The 18,172-nt window shown below is 49.0% G+C and overlaps 1 protein-coding gene across 1 annotated transcript; it reads right to left on the bottom strand.

The window, feature by feature from the left end:
- Window positions 1-1,792: 1,792 nt before the first annotated feature.
- Window positions 1,793-10,314, bottom strand: LOC116837164 (protein SPMIP1). Its single transcript, XM_032801378.2, has 2 exons — window positions 9,816-10,314; window positions 1,793-2,637 (listed from the first exon to the last, which is right to left on the bottom strand). Exons 1-2 carry the CDS (start codon window positions 10,270-10,272, stop codon window positions 2,519-2,521), a joined length of 576 nt encoding a protein of 191 aa, XP_032657269.1. The 5' UTR covers window positions 10,273-10,314; the 3' UTR covers window positions 1,793-2,518.
- Window positions 10,315-18,172: the final 7,858 nt, after the last annotated feature.

Here is an 18,172-nt window from a genome sequence, read left to right as displayed (position 1 = left end):
TTTTAATTTAAAAAAAAAAGATACATTAGGCTATTTGTTATGAAACATATGAAGTTTAAATCCTAGCAAAATTAGAGTGAAATGAGTTTTAAATCCTAGTAGAAATAGATTTAGTGACAGTGCTAGCTTTAAAAAAAATTGATACAGTTCAGTACATACAAATATGAACGCACAATTTAGTTAAATAAATCAACAATAAAAATCTGACAGGTTCCAAAATGAAATTTAAAGGCCTATTCCCAAAGGATCTTTGGGAAGCAACAGAGTGGATGTCTGGCAAGAAACGGATTCTGTAATGCAACAGCACTATTTTCATAACCTTTTAAAATAAGAGTCCTATTGATTATTGTCAGTGTAGACTTATGATGAAAAATTAGTTTGGCAAGTCATTCTGCTTCCTTTTTGATTCTCAAGGAGGTACCAGTACTGAAACACAGGCATTTTAATGAATGACCAAAAGAATGCTGAGGTGGGTTTTTTTTCCCCCTATTAGTACCAGGAATGTATGTGCAATGCCAGGAACACTTGGAAGTCATACTTTTTCCTTGGAACAGAAAACCTCACAGAACATATTAATGAATGCTTGTTAAAGGTGCCTTTGTATTTCTGAGTTGCCATAATATAAGGGGAATTCTTTAAAAAATATTTACTAATAGGAATCAGGTAGTTGGACATTTCAAGGCTTTTGTACCAATGAAATTTTTCTAGAGACATGGATGCATTTGGGTTAGATGCTAAATTCCACATCTCACATGGGGGCTCCCAGGATAACAACTGCTCTACACTATTTCTTGTAGAATATTATTTGCTGTTCTCCTTTACCCAACAGGCTCTCAAACATTCTTCAGCTACTTTGCAGTGTTAAATATAGTTTTTTACTTCAGGTTTCAGCCTCGTTTTCTGAGGCTTAGTACAACTGGCAGATATGTTCTTAAAGAAAGCAGATGCAGAGATAGATGAAGACCCTGCAACAGCTGGGCCATACTAACACAGCATAATGTGACACCCCCTTCAGACTCTGTTCAGATTTACAACATAGTGGTCGTCACTAAGTACATTGTAAAACAGCATTCCATGCAGCTAGTAATATGGACTGAAATTTCTTGGAACTGGATTGTTCAATTTGCCTCCAGGAGAAGAAGTGACCCCACTCTAGTAAACCTGGCTAGGATGGGTACAAGAGGAGTGTGAACGTGTGCTTTGGGATACCAGCTTTATAGACTTATCCTTGCCTCTGAGATCCCCTGGCGCTTGGTGGATTTGGGAGGTGGGGCCAGGTGTGGGAGGAGCTAGATATGGAGCCGGGAGTTAGAAGCTTTGTGCAACTGTCCTGGCTGATCAAGATTTCTGAGGACAAATCCAGTAGAGTTAATGCAACCAGAAGCAGGATTAATTCTTATGGCACCCCTCCGCATCTTCTACTGTGCAGCCCTCAAGTTCCTTGGCCCCTCTTGTGATTTTGTCCCTAGAGTAGAAGGGAAGACCTGTAAATTAGTTGCTAAAGGTTAGCTTAGGGACTGAAATTGGAAACCAGGTGAAGGAGGTAAAAGAAGTTAACTACAGAGAAAACTGGATAAAGAACAAAGGCCTAGGAGACTGGATGATTCTGAAGACAAAAGATCATTAACTGCTTTTCATTTTTCAAGTGCTTTTAAGAGCATTGATTAACATGCATCCCCCCAATGTACGTAGGTAAAGAACTTCCCCCATATCACAGGGAAGGAAGACTGAGGCAGAGAGGTTGCATGACTTACCCAAAGTCAGAGAGACAATTAGTATCAGAGCAAAGATTAGAGCTTGTGTTCCTGGCTCCCACGTCTGCGCTTATGCCACTAAAGTACACAGTTGTCTACAGGTGAAGTGCTGCTTTGTTTTAGAACATGCTCATCATGAGGGATTCCACAATATTCGTTTCTCCAGTAATGTATAAGCCTGGAAACAATTAAAGGAGACTTCCTGCTACTATCAAATTTCAGTCAAATGCTAAGGTTATTTGTGGGGATATTAGATGCTATATAAAATGAAACAAAATATTTCAACGAATTATCTTTTAGACATATTACTACCTAGAAATTTGTTATCCCTTTCACTGAATGGATTTTATTTCACTCTGTTTCATGTTGTTTAGTTCTGCCCCAGTTGCTGTGGAACTATGATTGTTCAGCTGCAGATGGGTTCTTTAAATTTTTTAATGTGACAACCTAGACAAGGAAACAAAATGAAAACTCCAAGGTTTTCTGCCTTAGAGTAATAAAGTTACATGGTCTATGTTGCAGGTGCATTTAAACCCAGAAGATGGCCTGAAAATAAAACAAAATTAGTTTCAAATGAATACATTAGAAAGTTAAAACTATACAGAGAATAGAGCAGGTTCTGAATTAGAAACTTTAAACTTGTCTCCCACAGAAACAATTAAAGAGGGAAATAATTACAGAGTTGCAGATCTGACATAAAACCAGTCATACTAGGCAACAGCATGGAGTTTTGCATTTCTAATATATGTAACAAACACCCAAGCTCACAAGAGCTTGTCACTTTTTGATGGATGATGGAAGACTCCATTTCTGATGTAGAAAGTATCCTTTACAATTCCAGACCTGCCATGAATTGGAGCCTTGATTTCAGTAATAACATCTCCTGAAAAATAAGCGCATTTGTTTAGCTTTTATGTCTTAAACAGTCTGACAATTACACTATTGTATTCAGCATTATTGTAGCAGCGTCAGTCATGGGATATTAGAGAGACAAGGCAGGTGAGGTAATATCTTTTATTGGACCAACTTCTGTTGGTGAGAGAGACAAGCTTTCGAGCCACACAGAGCTCTTCTGCGGGGCTGGGAAATATACTCGGAGTCAGAGTATTCAGACTACTTTCCCCAGACTGAAGAAGGGCTCTGTATAAGTTTGAAAGTTGTCTCGGCCACCAACAGAAGTTGGTCCAATAAAAGATATTACCTTGCCCACCTTGTTGCTCTGACAATTACAGTGATACTATGAAAGGGCTGAGGTAAAGCTGAAAGTGACAGTTTGTTCAGCAAATTGGGCCCAATCCTGCAAAGCAGGAAGTAACCTCAACTCCAATGAAATCAATGCTTCATAGGAGGTTTTCAGCCTAGCACAAAATCCCACTCATAGTGTACTGGTTGCATTATGCCCTATTTGGATCCCCTGCAAGACTGCAACTCGGTATGTTAATAAGAGTGAGACACTTGACTCTGAATGACCCACGCTTTGGTAAGTTTTCATCAGATACTTTAAAAATGTAATGTGCAAACTGCATGCATGCGTTCCACCAGTGACAGAAAAAGATGAGACTGTACTGGGACCCTTGGCAGATTGCCTTCTGGGTTTGCTGCTGGCTGGGATTTTAGCTAGGAACAGAAAGGGTCCATACCAAGCCTCCTCCTTTCCTGATAAGTTGATTCCTTTTGTATCCTGCTCTCTGCATGAAATAAAACAAGGTTACTCACCTTTGTAACTGTTGTTCTTCGAGATGTGTTGCTCATATCCATTCCAGTTAGGTGTGTGCGCGCCGCGTGCACAGCCGTCGGAGAAACTTTTACCCTAGCAACACTCAGCGGGTCGGCTGGGCCGCCCCCTGGAGTGGCGCCACCATGGCGCCGCATAAATACCCCAGCCGACCCGGCCACCCTTCAGTTCCTTCTTGCCGGCTACTCCGACAGTGGGGAAGGAGGGTGGGTGTGGAATGGATATGAGCAACACATCTCGAAGAACAACAGTTACAAAGGTGAGTAACCTTGTTTTCTTCTTCGAGTGATTGCTCATATCCATTCCAGTTAGGTGATTCCCAAGCCTTACCTAGGCGGAGGGGTCGGAGTGAGACGTGGCAGCCTGGAGTACCGCCACTCCAAAGGCTGCGTCGTCTCGAGACTGTTGTACCAACGCATAGTGCGAGGCGAAAGTATGGACCGATGACCAGGTCGCAGCACGGCAAATCTCTTGGATGGGCACGTGCGCCAGGAAGGCCGCTGAGGAAGCTTGCGCCCTGGTGGAATGCGCTGTAAGGCGTCCGAGGGGAACATGAGCTAGCGCGTAGCACGTGCGAATACAGGCCGTGACCCAAGAGGAAATCCTCTGGGAGGAGACTGGTAGACCTTTCATCCGCTCCGCAACGGCCACAAAGAGCTGCGGAGACTTCCGGAAGGGCTTGGTCTTTCCACATAGAAAGCTAGCGCTCTGCGCACATCCAAGGTGTGTAGCTGCTGTTCCCGCCGAGAAGCATGAGGCTTCGGGAAGAAAACCGGGAGAAAGATGTCCTGGCTAGTATGGAAGGCAGACACCACCTTAGGGAGGAATGCCGGATGAGGTCGCAGTTGTACCTTGTCTTTATGGAAGACAGTGTACGGAGGGTCCACAGTGAGGGCTCTGATCTCCGAGACCCTGCGTGCTGAGGTGATCGCCACCAAGAACACCGTCTTCCACGAAAGGTAGAGAAGCGAACAAGTCGCAAGCGGCTCAAAGGGCGGTAACATAAGTCTGTTTAGGACCAAGTTCAGGTCCCAGGAGGGGGCTGGGTGACGAGCGGGGGGATAAGTACGCTCCAGGCCCTTCATCATGAAGCGAGAGACTACTGGGTGAGAAAACACCGAGTAACCACCCTCTCCCGGATGGAAGGTGGATATCGCTGCCAGGTGCACCTTAAGGGAGGAAGTCGCCAGGCCCTCCTGCTTAAGGTGCCAGAGGTAGTCGAGGATTGTCGGGATTGACGCCTGTAAGGGAGAAGCATCGTGCGATGCGCACCAGGCCGTGAAGCGCGTCCATTTGGCCACATACGTCCGGCGGGTGGAAGGCTTCCTGCTACTAAGGAGGATGCGCTGCACCGAATTGGAACAGCGCAACTCGTCAGCGTTCAGCCATGCAGGAGCCACGCCGTGAGGTGGAGGGATCGCAGGTCTGGGTGACGAAGTCTCCCGTGGTCCTGTGTGATCAGGTCTGGGACACAGGGGAGGGGAATCGGAGCGGCTACCGACAGATCCAGGAGCGTGGTGTACCAGGGTTGCCTGGGCCACGCGCAGGCGCGATCAAGATAAGATGCGCACTGTCCCTGCGGAGCTTGAGCAGGACCCTGTGCACCAAGGGAAACGGAGGGAAGGCATAAAGCAGGCGGTGGTTCCAGGGCAGGAGGAACGCGTCCGTCAGCGATCCGGGGGAGAGGCCCTGGAATGAGCAGAACTCCTGGCACTTCCTGTTCGAGTGGGAGGCGAAGAGGTCTACGAGGGGAAACCCCCCCTCTGGAAGACGGAGTAAATGATGTCCGGCCGGATCGACCACTCGTGGCAGAGGAAGGACCTGCTCAGCCGATCCGCCAGGGTGTTCCGGACTCCTGGGAGGAAGGATGCCACCAGGTCCACCTGGAGGGCTATGCAGAAGTCCCACAGTTGAATAGCCTCCAGACACAGGGGAGACGAGCGGGTCCCTCCCTGCTTGTTGATGTAGTACATGGCCGTTTGTTGTCCGTAAAGACGGAGACACAACGCCACGAAGGTGCTGTTGGAATGTCTGGCAGGCTAGACGAACGGCTCTCAGCTCTCGACGTTGATATGGAGGTTGAGCTCGTCGGCTGACCAACGGCCCTGGGTCTGCAAGCGACCTAGATGGGCTCCCAGCCGAGGGATGACGCGTCCGTCGTAAGGGTTAGTGACGGTTGCTGCGGATGAAATGGCATCCCCGCACAAACCAGAGACGGGTCCAACCACCAGTCGAGGGAGCGTAGGGGACCTGGAGGGATCGTGAGCAGCACGTCCATGGAGTCCCTGCGCGGGCGGAAGACCGAGTGGAGCCACGTCTGAAAGGGCCGCATGCGGAGCCTGGCGTACTTGGTGACATAAGTGCATGCAGCCATATGTCCCAGAAGAGCGAGGCAGGTGCGAGCTGAGGTTAGATGAGCGGCTTGCAAGCGCCGTATGAGTGAAGTGATCGCCAGGAAGCGGGCTTGCGGTAAGTAGGCTCTGGCGAGGGAGGAGTCCAGGGTCGCTCCTATGAAGTCCAGTCTCTGTGTTGGAATGAGAGTGGACTTTTCTCCGCATTGAGGAGGAGGCCCAAGCGGCCGAAGAGGTCCGTGATCACGGAAACGTGATGACGGACTTGGGCTTGCGAGGCGCCTTTGATGAGCCAGTCGTCCAGATACGGGTAGACATGTATCTGTTGCCTGCGAAGGTGGGCGGCGACGACTGCCATGCATTTTGTAAAGACCCTTGGGGCCGTAGACAGGCCAAAGGGGGGGACAGCGAATTGAAAGTGGTGTTGGTTGATTGTGAACCGAAGGTACTTCCTGTGCGGGGGGAAGATCGCTATGTGGAAGTACGCGTCCTTCATGTCGAGGGCGGCGTACCAGTCTCCAGGATCCAAGGACGGGATAATAGTTCCCAGGGAGACCATGCGGAACTTCAACTTGCGTAGCCACTTGTTGAGTCCCCGCAAGTCGAGAATAGGTCGGAGGCCTCCCTTGGACTTGGGGATGAGGAAATAGCGGGAGTAAAATCCCTTCCCCCTCTCGGGTAGCGGAACTTCCTCTATGGCTCCTGCAGTGAGGAGAGATTGCACCTCGTGCCAGAGGATTTGCTCGTGAGAGGGGTCCCTGAAGAGGGACCGGGAAGGGGGGTGGGAAGGCGGGGATGAAGCAAACTGGAGGTGGTATCCTTGCTTCACCGTGCGTAGCACCCACTGGTCGGAAGTAAGATGTGTGACCACGCCGGAAGGAAGTAGGAGAGGCGGTTGGAAAAGGGGGGAAAAGGATCCTGAACTGAGTCTGGTAGGCCGTCCCCGGGCGTACCTTCAAAAATTGCCCTTGGGCCCGGGTGGGGCCTTAGAGGGACCTTGAGACTGCCCCGCATGGGGGCCAGACTGGCGCCTTCGCCCACCCCGGCCTCGCCTTCTGTTGAAGTCCTGCGGTTTCGAGGCGGAAAGTACGGGCGGCGGGGTTGGGGCCTAAAGGGCCTACGTTGGGTCACGGGCGTGTGCATCCGAGGGACCTCATGATCACCCTGTTGTCTTTTAGGCTTTGCAGCCGAGGGTCCGTTTTGTCCGAGAACAAACCCCGGCCCTCAAAGGGTAAGTCTTGTAGGGTGTACTGCAGTTCCGGTGGCAGGTTGGAGGCCTGGAGCCAGGAGATTCGCCTCATTGTGATACCTGAGGCTACAGTCCTGGCAGCCGAATCGGCCGCGTCAAGGGAAGCTTGGAGGGAGGTCCTGCCAACCTTTTTGCCTTCCTCCACAAAAGCTGCGAACTCCTGGCGCGAGTCCGGGGGCAGCAACTCAGTAAAGCGCCAACCTCCGTCCAGGTGTTAAAGTTGTAGCGGCTCAACAGAGCCTGCTGGTTGGCCACTCGGAGCTGTAAGGCACCTGCCGAGTACACCTTACGGCCTAGCAGGTCCATCCGTCTAGCCTTTGGATTTTCGGGCAGGCGCCTGTTGGCCGTGGCGCTCCCTGTCATTGACAGATTGTACGACTAAAGAGGAGGGGGGAGGGTGGACGTACAAGTGTTCGTACCCCGGGAGGTACCATGTACCTCCTCTCCACCCCTTTAGCCGTTGGCGGAATCGAGGCTGGAGTCTGCCACAGGGTATCAGTAGCAGCCTGGATGGTCCTGATAAATGGCAGGGCCACACGCGTCGGGGTGTCAGCGGCCAGGATGCTGACCACCGGATCGTCCACCTCCGGCACTTCCTCTACCGGGAGGTTTTATGTTGAGAGCTACCCGGCGAAGAAGGTCCTGGTGGGCTCTCAGATCTATTGGCGGCGGCCCCGAAGAAGAGGACCCTGCCACGGCCTCATCCGGGGAAGAGGAGGAGGATATCCCGGGAACGAGTGGGTCCTGAATGGCACTGTGCTCCTGTGGCCGTTCCTGCTCGAGATGCTCCGGGGAGTCTGGAGGATGGATGACATGGTCCTCTGACTCTGCCGGAGGAGGGCGGGATATGGTGGCTTCCGGCGCCCTGCGTTCCGAAACAAGTGTAGGGGCCGGGACCAGGGGAGCACCCTGGGCTTGATGGTATGCCCAGGGTGTCCAGAAAGGCCATTGCTGCTGTCCTGCATCCGGGGGACGTGCATCTTGAAACAGTCCCGCGGCCATGTCAGTATCTCGGTCCGGCTATAGTAACTACCGGCCTGCGAGGAGGCGACTCCTGACCGGCCGGCCACGGAGGAGCCGCAAACGTGGGCACCGAAGTGCCAATAGATCGAGCAGCTCTGGGTCTTGGGGACCGGTGCCGGTACGGGTATCGGTACCGCGAGCCCGACCGGGACCTGCGACCAGCTCTGTGCCGGGAGGTCGACCGGGACCTCGAGCCCTTATGGCGAGATCGGCTCCGTGAACGACGGTCCCTGTAGCGGTGCCGGGAGCTCGACCGGTGCCGCGAATAGCGGGACGGGGAGCGAGAGACGGACCGGCGTCGTGGTGAGAGCGGTGCGCGACGCGACGGTGAGCGGTGGTGCGGTGAGCGGTGCCGAGGTGAGCGGTGCGCCGCGAGCGGTGCCGAGGTGAGCAGTGCGCAAAGCCGAGCTGTGGCGGAGCGAGGAGCGACGCCGAGATGTGGAGCGGCGACGGGAGCGGGACCTCGAGCGGCGCCATCCGGAGCGGTGACAGAGGGCGGCTGTGGTAAGAGCGGCTTGCCTCTGGAGAGAGTCGCACGGACCGGCGGTGCCGAGGGCACGGGCGGTGCCGGGTCCGTCAGGGCAATGAGGTCTCTTGCCGCTGAAAAAGTCTCCGGCGTCGAAGGCAAGGTTAGCTCGACCACGGCCGGTGCCGGGGAGCTTCCAGGCGCCGGACTCGACGGCCCTCGTGGGGCTGGAGTCAACGGGGCCGGTTTAGGCGGCGCCGCAACCGGGGCCGGTGCCGGCGGTCTGCCTTGGTTGCAGTCTCTGCCTGCGGTGCGGGCGTAGAGGAGCCCGTCCGAGGCTTAGCCGACTTCGACCTCGGAGAGAGGGAGCGGCGTGGGGTTTCCTTCGGCGTCGGCTGCGCCCGGTGCCGAGGAGCCTTCGCGGTGCTGACCGTGCTCGGTGCCGAGGGGGCGGCGTCACTCACTTGCTGGCTAGTACTCGGTGCCGGCGAGGGTGCTAATGCCGCTTCCATAAGGAGCTGCCGGAGTCTAGCGTCCCGCTCCTTCTTCGTGCGCGGCTTAAATGCCTTGCAAATGGGGCACTTAGAAGATAAGTGCGATTCCCCAAGGCACTTAAGACAGGAGTCGTGGGGATCTCCGAACTGAGGGGCGGTTGGGTCGGCAGGGGTATATATCCGGCGTCATGGCGGCGCCACTCCAGGGGGCGCCCAGCCGACCCACTAAGTGTTGCTAGGGTAAAAGTTTCTCCGACGGCTGTGCACGCGGCGCGCACACACCTAACTGGAATGGATATGAGCAATCACTCGAAGAAGAATTGATGTTCTGCTACATTTTTCAGCACACCACACACTGAACAAACTAACTTAAAAAAGTTAAATATACAAACCCCAGCGGGTGAGATACTGGGGTCAAGTGAAGAGGAGGTGTAGAAAATTACGTCCTGGCACTAGAAACATGCTTCACTTTACTCTCATGAGCAGGCCCATTGACATCCATTGGATGACTCAGGTGAGTAAAGTTAAACACATGTGAAGGTACTTGCTGAATCAGGGCCAGAGAGATTAGCTGGTAACTAGAGGGAAACATTTTGGATTAACTTTACTTTTGTGGTTTGTGTTCCAGCTGGATCCAAGAAGCAGGGAGTTGGGGTAGACAGAGAAGAAAGGGGTTAAAGAACATTAGCTAGTGTTAGATTTCCAACCCAAACAATCATTCTTTAGGCAGCCTTCTGCCTTACCTAAGCGCCAGCCATACTCCCAGGATGACAGGACTGGATAGTGGAATTTGTCCTCAGGATTCTTCAGCTTTCTCTCCTGCAGGTACAGGTGCCTTCCCTGGCCTTCCCGGGAGATGCCCTGGTACAGCAGATGCTTGGTCTTGGAGGTGGCAGGTCTCATTTCCTTAAGAAGGGGCTCCTGATCCTTATCCTCCTGCTTCCTGGGGAGGCTTATTCCCTCCCCCTGCTTCTTAAAGCCAGTTCCCTCCTCATGGGTCCTAGAGGGACTGAGCATCTCCTCCTGCTCCTTTGGAGGGCAAATAGCAGGTAAAATACATTTCCTCCTGGGGCCACTGCAGGGCTCTATCCTGGGGAACTTGTGCCCATACTTCATCTTCCAGCTGACCCTGCTGAAAGCCTCTTTCTCAATCAACTCCTTCCAGCAGTGCTGGTCCCTTGTGGACAACAGACCCCTCATAGCCTGGAGCAGGAGGCTAGCAGCTAGCTGCTGTATGTTTGGTACAAGTTAGTTCCTGCAGCCTCTGGTGTCCAAGGAGACGGGGAGCCAGTGGAACAGGGTCTCAAGTTACAACCACCTCAGAGGAAGTGGAGAAAGGGCACTTCACTCTCCCTTCATCTCAGCTTCTCTGGACATTGAACAGGATATTTAAAGAGGTGTCAGGGAGCCCTTTAGTGCCCCTCAGCTGAAAATCTGGATGAGCTGCAGGTTGGGGCAGCCAACAGGTGGAACTAGTTACCCTCTCTGTGGCTGCAGAGTTTGTGAATCTTGGCAACAGCAGCATTACAGTTCATGTCCACTCCCAGGCATAAAATTCTCCCACAATAACCCACCCTTTGGGGTGGATGAAATCTTGTGCAGATCTTATTAGCACCTTGCAGTGCTGCAGGGGAAACACAAAGGGCTAGATCCTTGTTCTACTGACATCAGCAGCAAAACTCCCTCTGACCTGAGTAGGGCCAGTATTGCACCCAGAGTGTGTGTGCACGCAAAGGATTTGTGAGAAACTTAAGTTCCATGGGTTTTATTTGTGTTGGGTTTGAACCAAACCAAAAACTCAAAGCAAAACTCAACAGAAACTACCAGTTTCACTGTGTTTGGGATCAGCTCCAAAAGGTTTCTGGGTTTCCCCTAACTTCCTGGTGGAACTAGACATTGGCCCTGGGTAGAACCTGTTCTTGGTGCCAGGTGCATAATGCAAACCAGAACAGGGCAAGTTTTGACCGATTTGAAATTTGCTATAAAAGTTTCCAATAGCTGAAGTACCATATCTATGATGCCAGTTATAACAATTGCCACAGGCATGGATCAAGTCCCACTGGAAGACAGGTTCCTTACTAACTGATATTTTCCTGATGAAGAGAGTACAATACACCCACACTGGCTATATCTTCTATTTAAAAAAAAGTGCTTCAAAACAAAGTATTACATCTGTGTACAGCAGACTCTGGTAAAGCTGTCAATGGAATCCTCACAATCACAAAATTTGAGAATCCTTATTACAGGGAATATAAAAAGAAAAGAGGCCATATGGAGAAATAAAGCCATACAACTTTTTTTTTTTATCCTTTAATCAGAGTGAGACAGCAACCACACCCATAACAAAGTGGAAATATTTAGGCCCTGGGATTTAGCCACTAATTAAGTTCCAAATTTCAAATCTCCTCCTGAATATCAAGAATTTCACAGTAAACTATAACTTAAAAGGGAGTGAAATGTCTTAAATAACACTTTCATGAAACACTGAATTGTCTCTTTTGAAATTGTTGTGCCTAAGCACACAGCAGAAAATAAAATACAGCTTTTGTCTACAACACAAAAGAGACACTCACAACAAATAGGAGACATTTGACATCTATAAAAAAACATTTGAGAGAGTTTTGCCATTTAATAAGTTGCCTCCTACAACCAACATGAGACTTGTTTTCACAGCATCCATTATACCACATACAATGAAACCAAACAAAAAAATGCCCATTTGTTTTGGTCAGGAAGGGGCAGAGGCTGGTGGTGTTGTCAACGTTAAATATACTGCATGTGTGGATTACTCCAGGAGAAATTGCCTGGTCACCCACCCCTGAAATCCCACTGATAAAGTGCGGTATTCCAGCAGTGATTACAGAAGCAGCATTGTTTTTAAAACTAGGCTTCTGGCATACTTTCAAATTTTTGTAAGAAAGGGTGTAACTGGAGCCAGGATAAACACAAAAGACACACAAACATGTGGAATGTCTTTTACAGTTATAAACTGAGACGCTTGCTCTAGTAGGTGAGGGGTTTTTTGTTTTCTTTTAAACTTGTTTTAAACATTGTTGCTACCCACTTCAATCCATGTTAATTACAAAGAGCCCAGTGTTCGTTTTCAGTCAAATTCCTTAATTTTAATCACTCAACCATCTCACACCGCAAGTTTCATTTGTGCAATGGCGTTATCGCACAGCTAATAATTGTGCAAGTAGCTACACCAACACTGGTTATTGTTTTTATATTACTTTAAAATACGTAATCACTTCAGGCCCCCACATCTGCAACTGAGTGCTGTGCATGCATGCAGGCTCATTGACTTCAGTGGGGCTCTGCAGGGGAACAGGGACACTTCCAGAGAGTCAACTGCAAGATCAGTGACAAATTAGTGATATATGTAGCTTCCACTCATTAGAATAGAAACATTCCTTTTCATTGTGCGGCACTTAGGTTTAGTTTGTACAGTAAATAAGACTACAGTATTAAGTAAACCTATTTGTAAGCCTTTGATGTTGCTATTACCATTGTCCTATGGAACTGTGGATAGAAAAGAAACACTCCAAGTACTACTTCAAACTGTCAAGTCTCAGGGGGTAGCCGTGTTAGTCTGTATCCACAAAAACAACAAGGAGTCCGGTGACACCTTAAAGACTAACATTTATTTGGGCATAAGCTTTTGGAGGCAAAAACTCACTTCTTCAGATGCATCAAACTGTGTTTCATTTTGATACAATTTCCCTGTTTTTTTTTCATTTTATAGGGGAAGATAAGTAGCTCACAAGTAAAATCTATAGCACCCAGTAGAAAACAAAAGACTTAAGCAATGCTTTTATTACTATTGTCATGTTCGTGTGTACACACAGACGAGAAATTTATTACCTGATATTTTTGTTAGCAGCTTTTCTACTCATTCATCACTAATGGATAATGGCCCCCTCCCACCTCTGGAATTTGGAGGGAGCCAATGCTGTTTCTGATGCCTCTAGAATAGAGATGGCCAAATTATGGCGGCCCGCAGGACCCCCCTACCTGGCCCAGGAGGCTTGCCCCATCCCTTCCCCCACAGCCTCAGCTCAGTGCGCTGCCAGCGCAATGGTCTAGGTGGTGAACTCCTGGGGCAGTGCAGCTGCAGAGCCTGGTCTGACCCAGTGCTCTGTGCTGCACACTGCGTGGCTGGCTCCAGCTGGGCGGCACAGCTACAGTGCCGCCAGCAACCAGTGCTGCAAGCAGCACGGTAAGGGTGTGAGGGGGTTGGATAGAGGGCAGGAGAGTTTGCGGTGGTGGTCAGGGGGCGGAGGAGTGGATAGGGGGTCAGGACAGTCAGAGGGCAGGGAACAGGGGTTGAATGGGGGCAGGGGTCCGGAGGGGGCAGTCAGCGGTAGGGGTTCCATGGGGGGCTCAGGGAGGGTGGATGGGGTCCCAGGGGGGCTGTCAGCGAACAGGAGGGTTTGGATGGGGCAGGGAGGCTATCAGGGGGCCAGAAGCAGGGGGCTGGGCCACACCCCTCTCCCTTAACCAGCCCTCCATACAATTCTCAAAACCAGATGCGGCCCTTGGGCCAAAAAGTTTGCCCACCCCTGCTCTAGAACTAAGTCCTGGCCTACAAGTCAGGCCAACAGAAGAGTTCTTGCAAAGCCTTAGAAATTATCCAGCAACCATGAGCATTAAGACAACAACTTGTTATATTCATTAACCTTAAGATACCGATGTCATGCTTGCTCTTTTCAGAATGGGTGTATGCAATAAAGCCTCTAACCCTGCATTCCCTCACCATGGGTGCTTGGATTGTGTCACCAAGACAGTGATTTCTTACCAGTAGTGTATTGCAATGTACACAGTGATTCCTGTATGTATGTTTCACAGTAATGTGTTACTTTCGTCTCGCCAGAAATGACTGGAAGACCCACCCCGCACTGTAGCAGACCATCTGCGAGGTATAAGAAAGCAGCCAAGATACACTAGGGCAGACATGTTTCATGAGGGGATTCTGCACTCCCGAGCGGAGCTACGTGATAAAAATAAACGGAGAGAAACCATGACGAAGTGGAAAGAGGAAGAGAACCGAGACCAAAAAGAGGACAATGCTTTCCATGGGGAAGCCATAGAGAGGCTAAATCAATGTTCTGGAGCTTCAGACAGCTCTGTTGCATTCTCTCATTACACTGCAGAGTGACCTGATTTGTGCCCGCTCCCCATTGCGGCAAGTGCAGAATTCTTTCCCATGCACTTCCCAAACTCCCACTGCACATTCTTGTAGGCTCGCTGCAAATTTTTCCATTTCTCAACAATCCACACCCACAGATAGCTTGTCAAATGACAGCTGGAGTCATACACAGCTGCTAGGTGTATGGGCCCCCCAGCCAGTTTGCCACCATCAAAGAGAATGGCTTGTAAAGTTATCTGATTAGAATATGACCCTATGGATCGCTGTTGCAACCACCGTTATATATTTGCAGCAAATATTGTACAAAGGTTGGTGAGTGAGGTGTCTATGAAAAGATTATGATTTGTTGGTTATGATTATGCTCTCTGTATGCATGGATCATTTTTGTATTTAAAGTTAAGTATTGGTTCTATACCTGGATTTCAAATGTTTGCTCCTGGTGTAACACTCACAAAGTAATTAGCCAGCACATTTTGGAGGGACTATTCAAATTGAATGGCCCATTGAAAGAACATTTAACTGACAATGGACTATGGGAGACGCCCATCTACTCTTAATGAAATTTCCTGCTGTGACTAGGGGAAATGCATGGACATGCAACTTGCCCCTATAAATCCAAACTCCATCTTGTTGCTGTGATTTTCCACACTAAAATCAATGGAATGCCCTTTATATGGCAAAAGCTATAAAAGGCCATGGAAACACCTCCACTTTGTCCTCAATCCTGCTTCTTACCTCTAGAGGAACTTTGCTACAAACTGAAGCTCTAAACACTGGGCTGAGTGATCCATCCAAGCTGTGGATGTACTCCAGAGACTTGAGCCAGCCGCTTATTCCATCTCTGCTACAAGCCTAAACCAAGAACTTTGCCATTACTGTATGTAATTGAGTCTATTAACCAATTTTAATTCTCACCTCTTTTTATAAATAAACCTTTAGATTTTAGATACTAAAGGATTGGCGTCAGCATGATTTTTTGGGAAAGATCTTAGTTATATATTGACCTGGGTGTGAGGCTGATCCTTTCGGATCAGAAGAACCTGTCATCTGATGAGACTGGTTGTAAAGAGCCACTCATCTCTGAATCCAGTGTTTTTGGCGGTGATATAAGAACTGGAATGCCTGAGGAAACTGCCTTTATGTTTTCTTGTTAGTTTGTGTGGTGAAACAGGAGTTTATTTTTGTGGCTGGGTTAGTATCTATCTTATAAAAGAAAAACCACCAGTTTTGGGTTGTGTTTGCCCTATTTCTCAGCAGTTTGCCCTGAATTTGGCATTCTTAGTTATGACCCACTGAGGCATGGTTACATGGCTATATGTACATGCGGTGGTCTCTCTTTATATAATGTTTTTTCTTTCAAAAAGCAGCAAGCTTTGTGTGTTCACACTTCTTTACATGTCATCACAACTACAAGTCAACTAGCACTTCATCTTCACTGAAATTACAGACAGAACCAAGCACAGCAGCAAAGTTTAATGATTTTCATTTTCAAACATTTCCCTCAAGGAATCCCAGATCTTAACCACCACACATTGTGCCCCTCTAATAGCCCTGGTATCTGGCTGCTGAAACTCAGCAGCCAGGCGTTCGGCCTCCACGCTCCACATGAGTAAGCCTTTCGCCCTTCCCCTTACAAATGTTATGTAAAGTACAGCATGGTGCAATACCCATGGGATATTTTCTTCACTCATTTCCAGTCTACCATACGAACATCTCCAGCATGCTGTCAAACGGCCAAATGCACATTTGACAGCCATTCTGCACCTACTCAGCCTGTTGTTGAAATGTTCCTTACTGACATCTAGGTTTCCAGTGTATGGCTTCATGACCCATGGCATTAATAGGTAAGCTAGGCCTTCCAGGATCACAATGGGCATTTCCACTTCCCTGACGGTGATCGCTGGTCTGGAAAGAAAGTCCCCGCTTGCAGCTTTCTGTAGAGCCCAGTGTTTCTAAAGATACGCGCGTCATCCTAGACATGCATAACAATACAATCCCACCACTCTGAGCTAGTTTCCCTTGCCCAAAAATGCCATTCCACTGTGCTCAGCTCCTCAGTTAATGCCAAAAGCAAATCTAATGTCACTTATTTCCATTTCAGGCAGCTCATTAGGCATCTCTGACTGCAGTTCTCTGTGCAAGTGACAGCTACCCGAGTAGTGGACAGCAGTGCAGGATTCATATGGCGGGGAAAGCAGCCAGACAGTAAGATTTAAAAAATGCCACGAAAGAAACAAGGAAGTACTGGTGCTGCTGTGACATGAAGCGGTGCACCACAGGGTACTGAGCAGGGACCCAGAATGACTTGTGCTTACCCCCCACCTTCCCACAAGGCCTATCATCAAAATGGAGAACACTGCACTGTGGGATAGCTCCCCTAGAGCGCTGCTCTCATTGGCGATGGAAGTACTGCAAATGTAAAAAACACACTCTGATGCCTGTGGAAATGAGTGAGTACACAAACCAGCACTTTTCTTTCACTGGTGAAACTGACAGTGCAAAAAGTCTGCAAGTGTAGACATACCCTAAGAACTATACAGGAACCAAACTGGTAGCACCTTCCTGCCAAAGGATGCCTCTGTGGAGGAATAGAAATTAATTTCACAGATCTGAGTCAGATGACTCACCTTCCCCCCCAATGCCCCTATGGACTTTCTGTGAATAGTTTCCCAGGTGCCTGGCATGCCAACCCATGCAGGATTTTAATAGCATACCTGCAACAACTTGTGACCCTAAGGCCTTGGCATTTTAGATGGAATGAGACAAACACGATACAACTGGCATGTGTATTCTATGTGCTTGAGATACATCTTCAGAACACTAGAAATGCCCATTCATGCCATTCTGGAACAAAATAGAACTATTTCCCAGGAATTGTGGAAAGAGGGGCTTACCCTGAAAGAATGATTACTTAACTTCCAGTGACTGTGGCTCTTTGCCATGCTGTGGTCACTTTAGGTGAGCTTGTGCCCCATACACACAAGACTAGATTTTTGAATAGCATTGTCTTTGGGGGCAGGACATGGGTATCATGCTCCTGTGAGAGGTAATAGAGGTTCCACTGAGCTAGACCGGGTTACTCTTCAAGGGAAAGACTGGGATCTAAGGAAATCTAAACCTCAGAGACCCTAGAAAAAGGGAAGGGCATTGAATGAGCTACGATGGACTGCCCAGTGTGTCAGTGAAAAGCTGAGAGGTAGGCACACAGAGCAGGGGCAGACTGCTTTCTGCAGCTCAGGGGGATCCCAGGTGTTATAGTCAAGCATGTGTTGCTACCATTTGCCCTAAATGCTTTATACCTTTAGGAAAGGCATAAATGATGCTTTGAATTGCTGGTTCTGTGTGACAGTATGTTTGCAGTGACAGGCTCCCAAAGGAAAATTTGTGAAGTGCCTAAACAGAGTTGGACCTGTGTCATTAATACATTTAGGAAGCAGGGGTGGGAGGGGGATGTTTACATTTAGGAACCTGTCCCCTAAGGGGCAAACTTGAGGGAAACTCAAACAGGGTCTAAGATGCAGTTTGTCTGGTAACAATGACAGACTAGAGATAAACAAAAGGCTGGCCCATTTCTAGCATCTCTAAGATCTGTCATGACATAAGTAATCAAGGATTTCAGTACTGAGGTTTGGACTGGATCCAGAGTGTTGGGCCACCCATATTGAGAACCTCATCCATTAGATGAGTACATCCATCTGGCAGATGTTTTTCTGCTGATTCAAGATTTCCTGGAGCTGTAGGAAGCAATCAATGATTTTGAAGAGCTAATGTAGCTGAGATCGCCAAAATAGTGTGATTATTGTATTTGGATTGCAGTACCATCCAGAGGTCTGGGCCCCACTGGGCTGACACTGAAAAAAGAGGCAGTCTGGCCCCACAGATATTTCCCCTTGCACCAGAAACTTAATTTGATCAGATCAATGAATGGAGTTTCCAGGTTACATTCTGTCT

Source organism: Chelonoidis abingdonii, chromosome 17 (assembly GCF_003597395.2).
Source record: "Chelonoidis abingdonii isolate Lonesome George chromosome 17, CheloAbing_2.0, whole genome shotgun sequence".
Taxonomy (NCBI): domain Eukaryota; kingdom Metazoa; phylum Chordata; order Testudines; family Testudinidae; genus Chelonoidis; species Chelonoidis abingdonii.
The sequence above is the reverse complement of the archived record's forward strand: the minus strand, read 5'-3'. Positions and strand labels throughout refer to the sequence as shown.

Coding starts and splice junctions, on each gene's coding strand:
- LOC116837164 (XM_032801378.2), bottom strand. CDS start 10,272: ATGAGGGGTCTGTTGTCCACAAGGGACCAGCACTGCTGGAAGGAGTTG. Junction 2,638..9,815: donor GGAGTATGGCTGGCGCTTAG/GTAAGGCAGAAG, acceptor CTTATTTTTCAG/GAGATGTTATTACTGAAATC.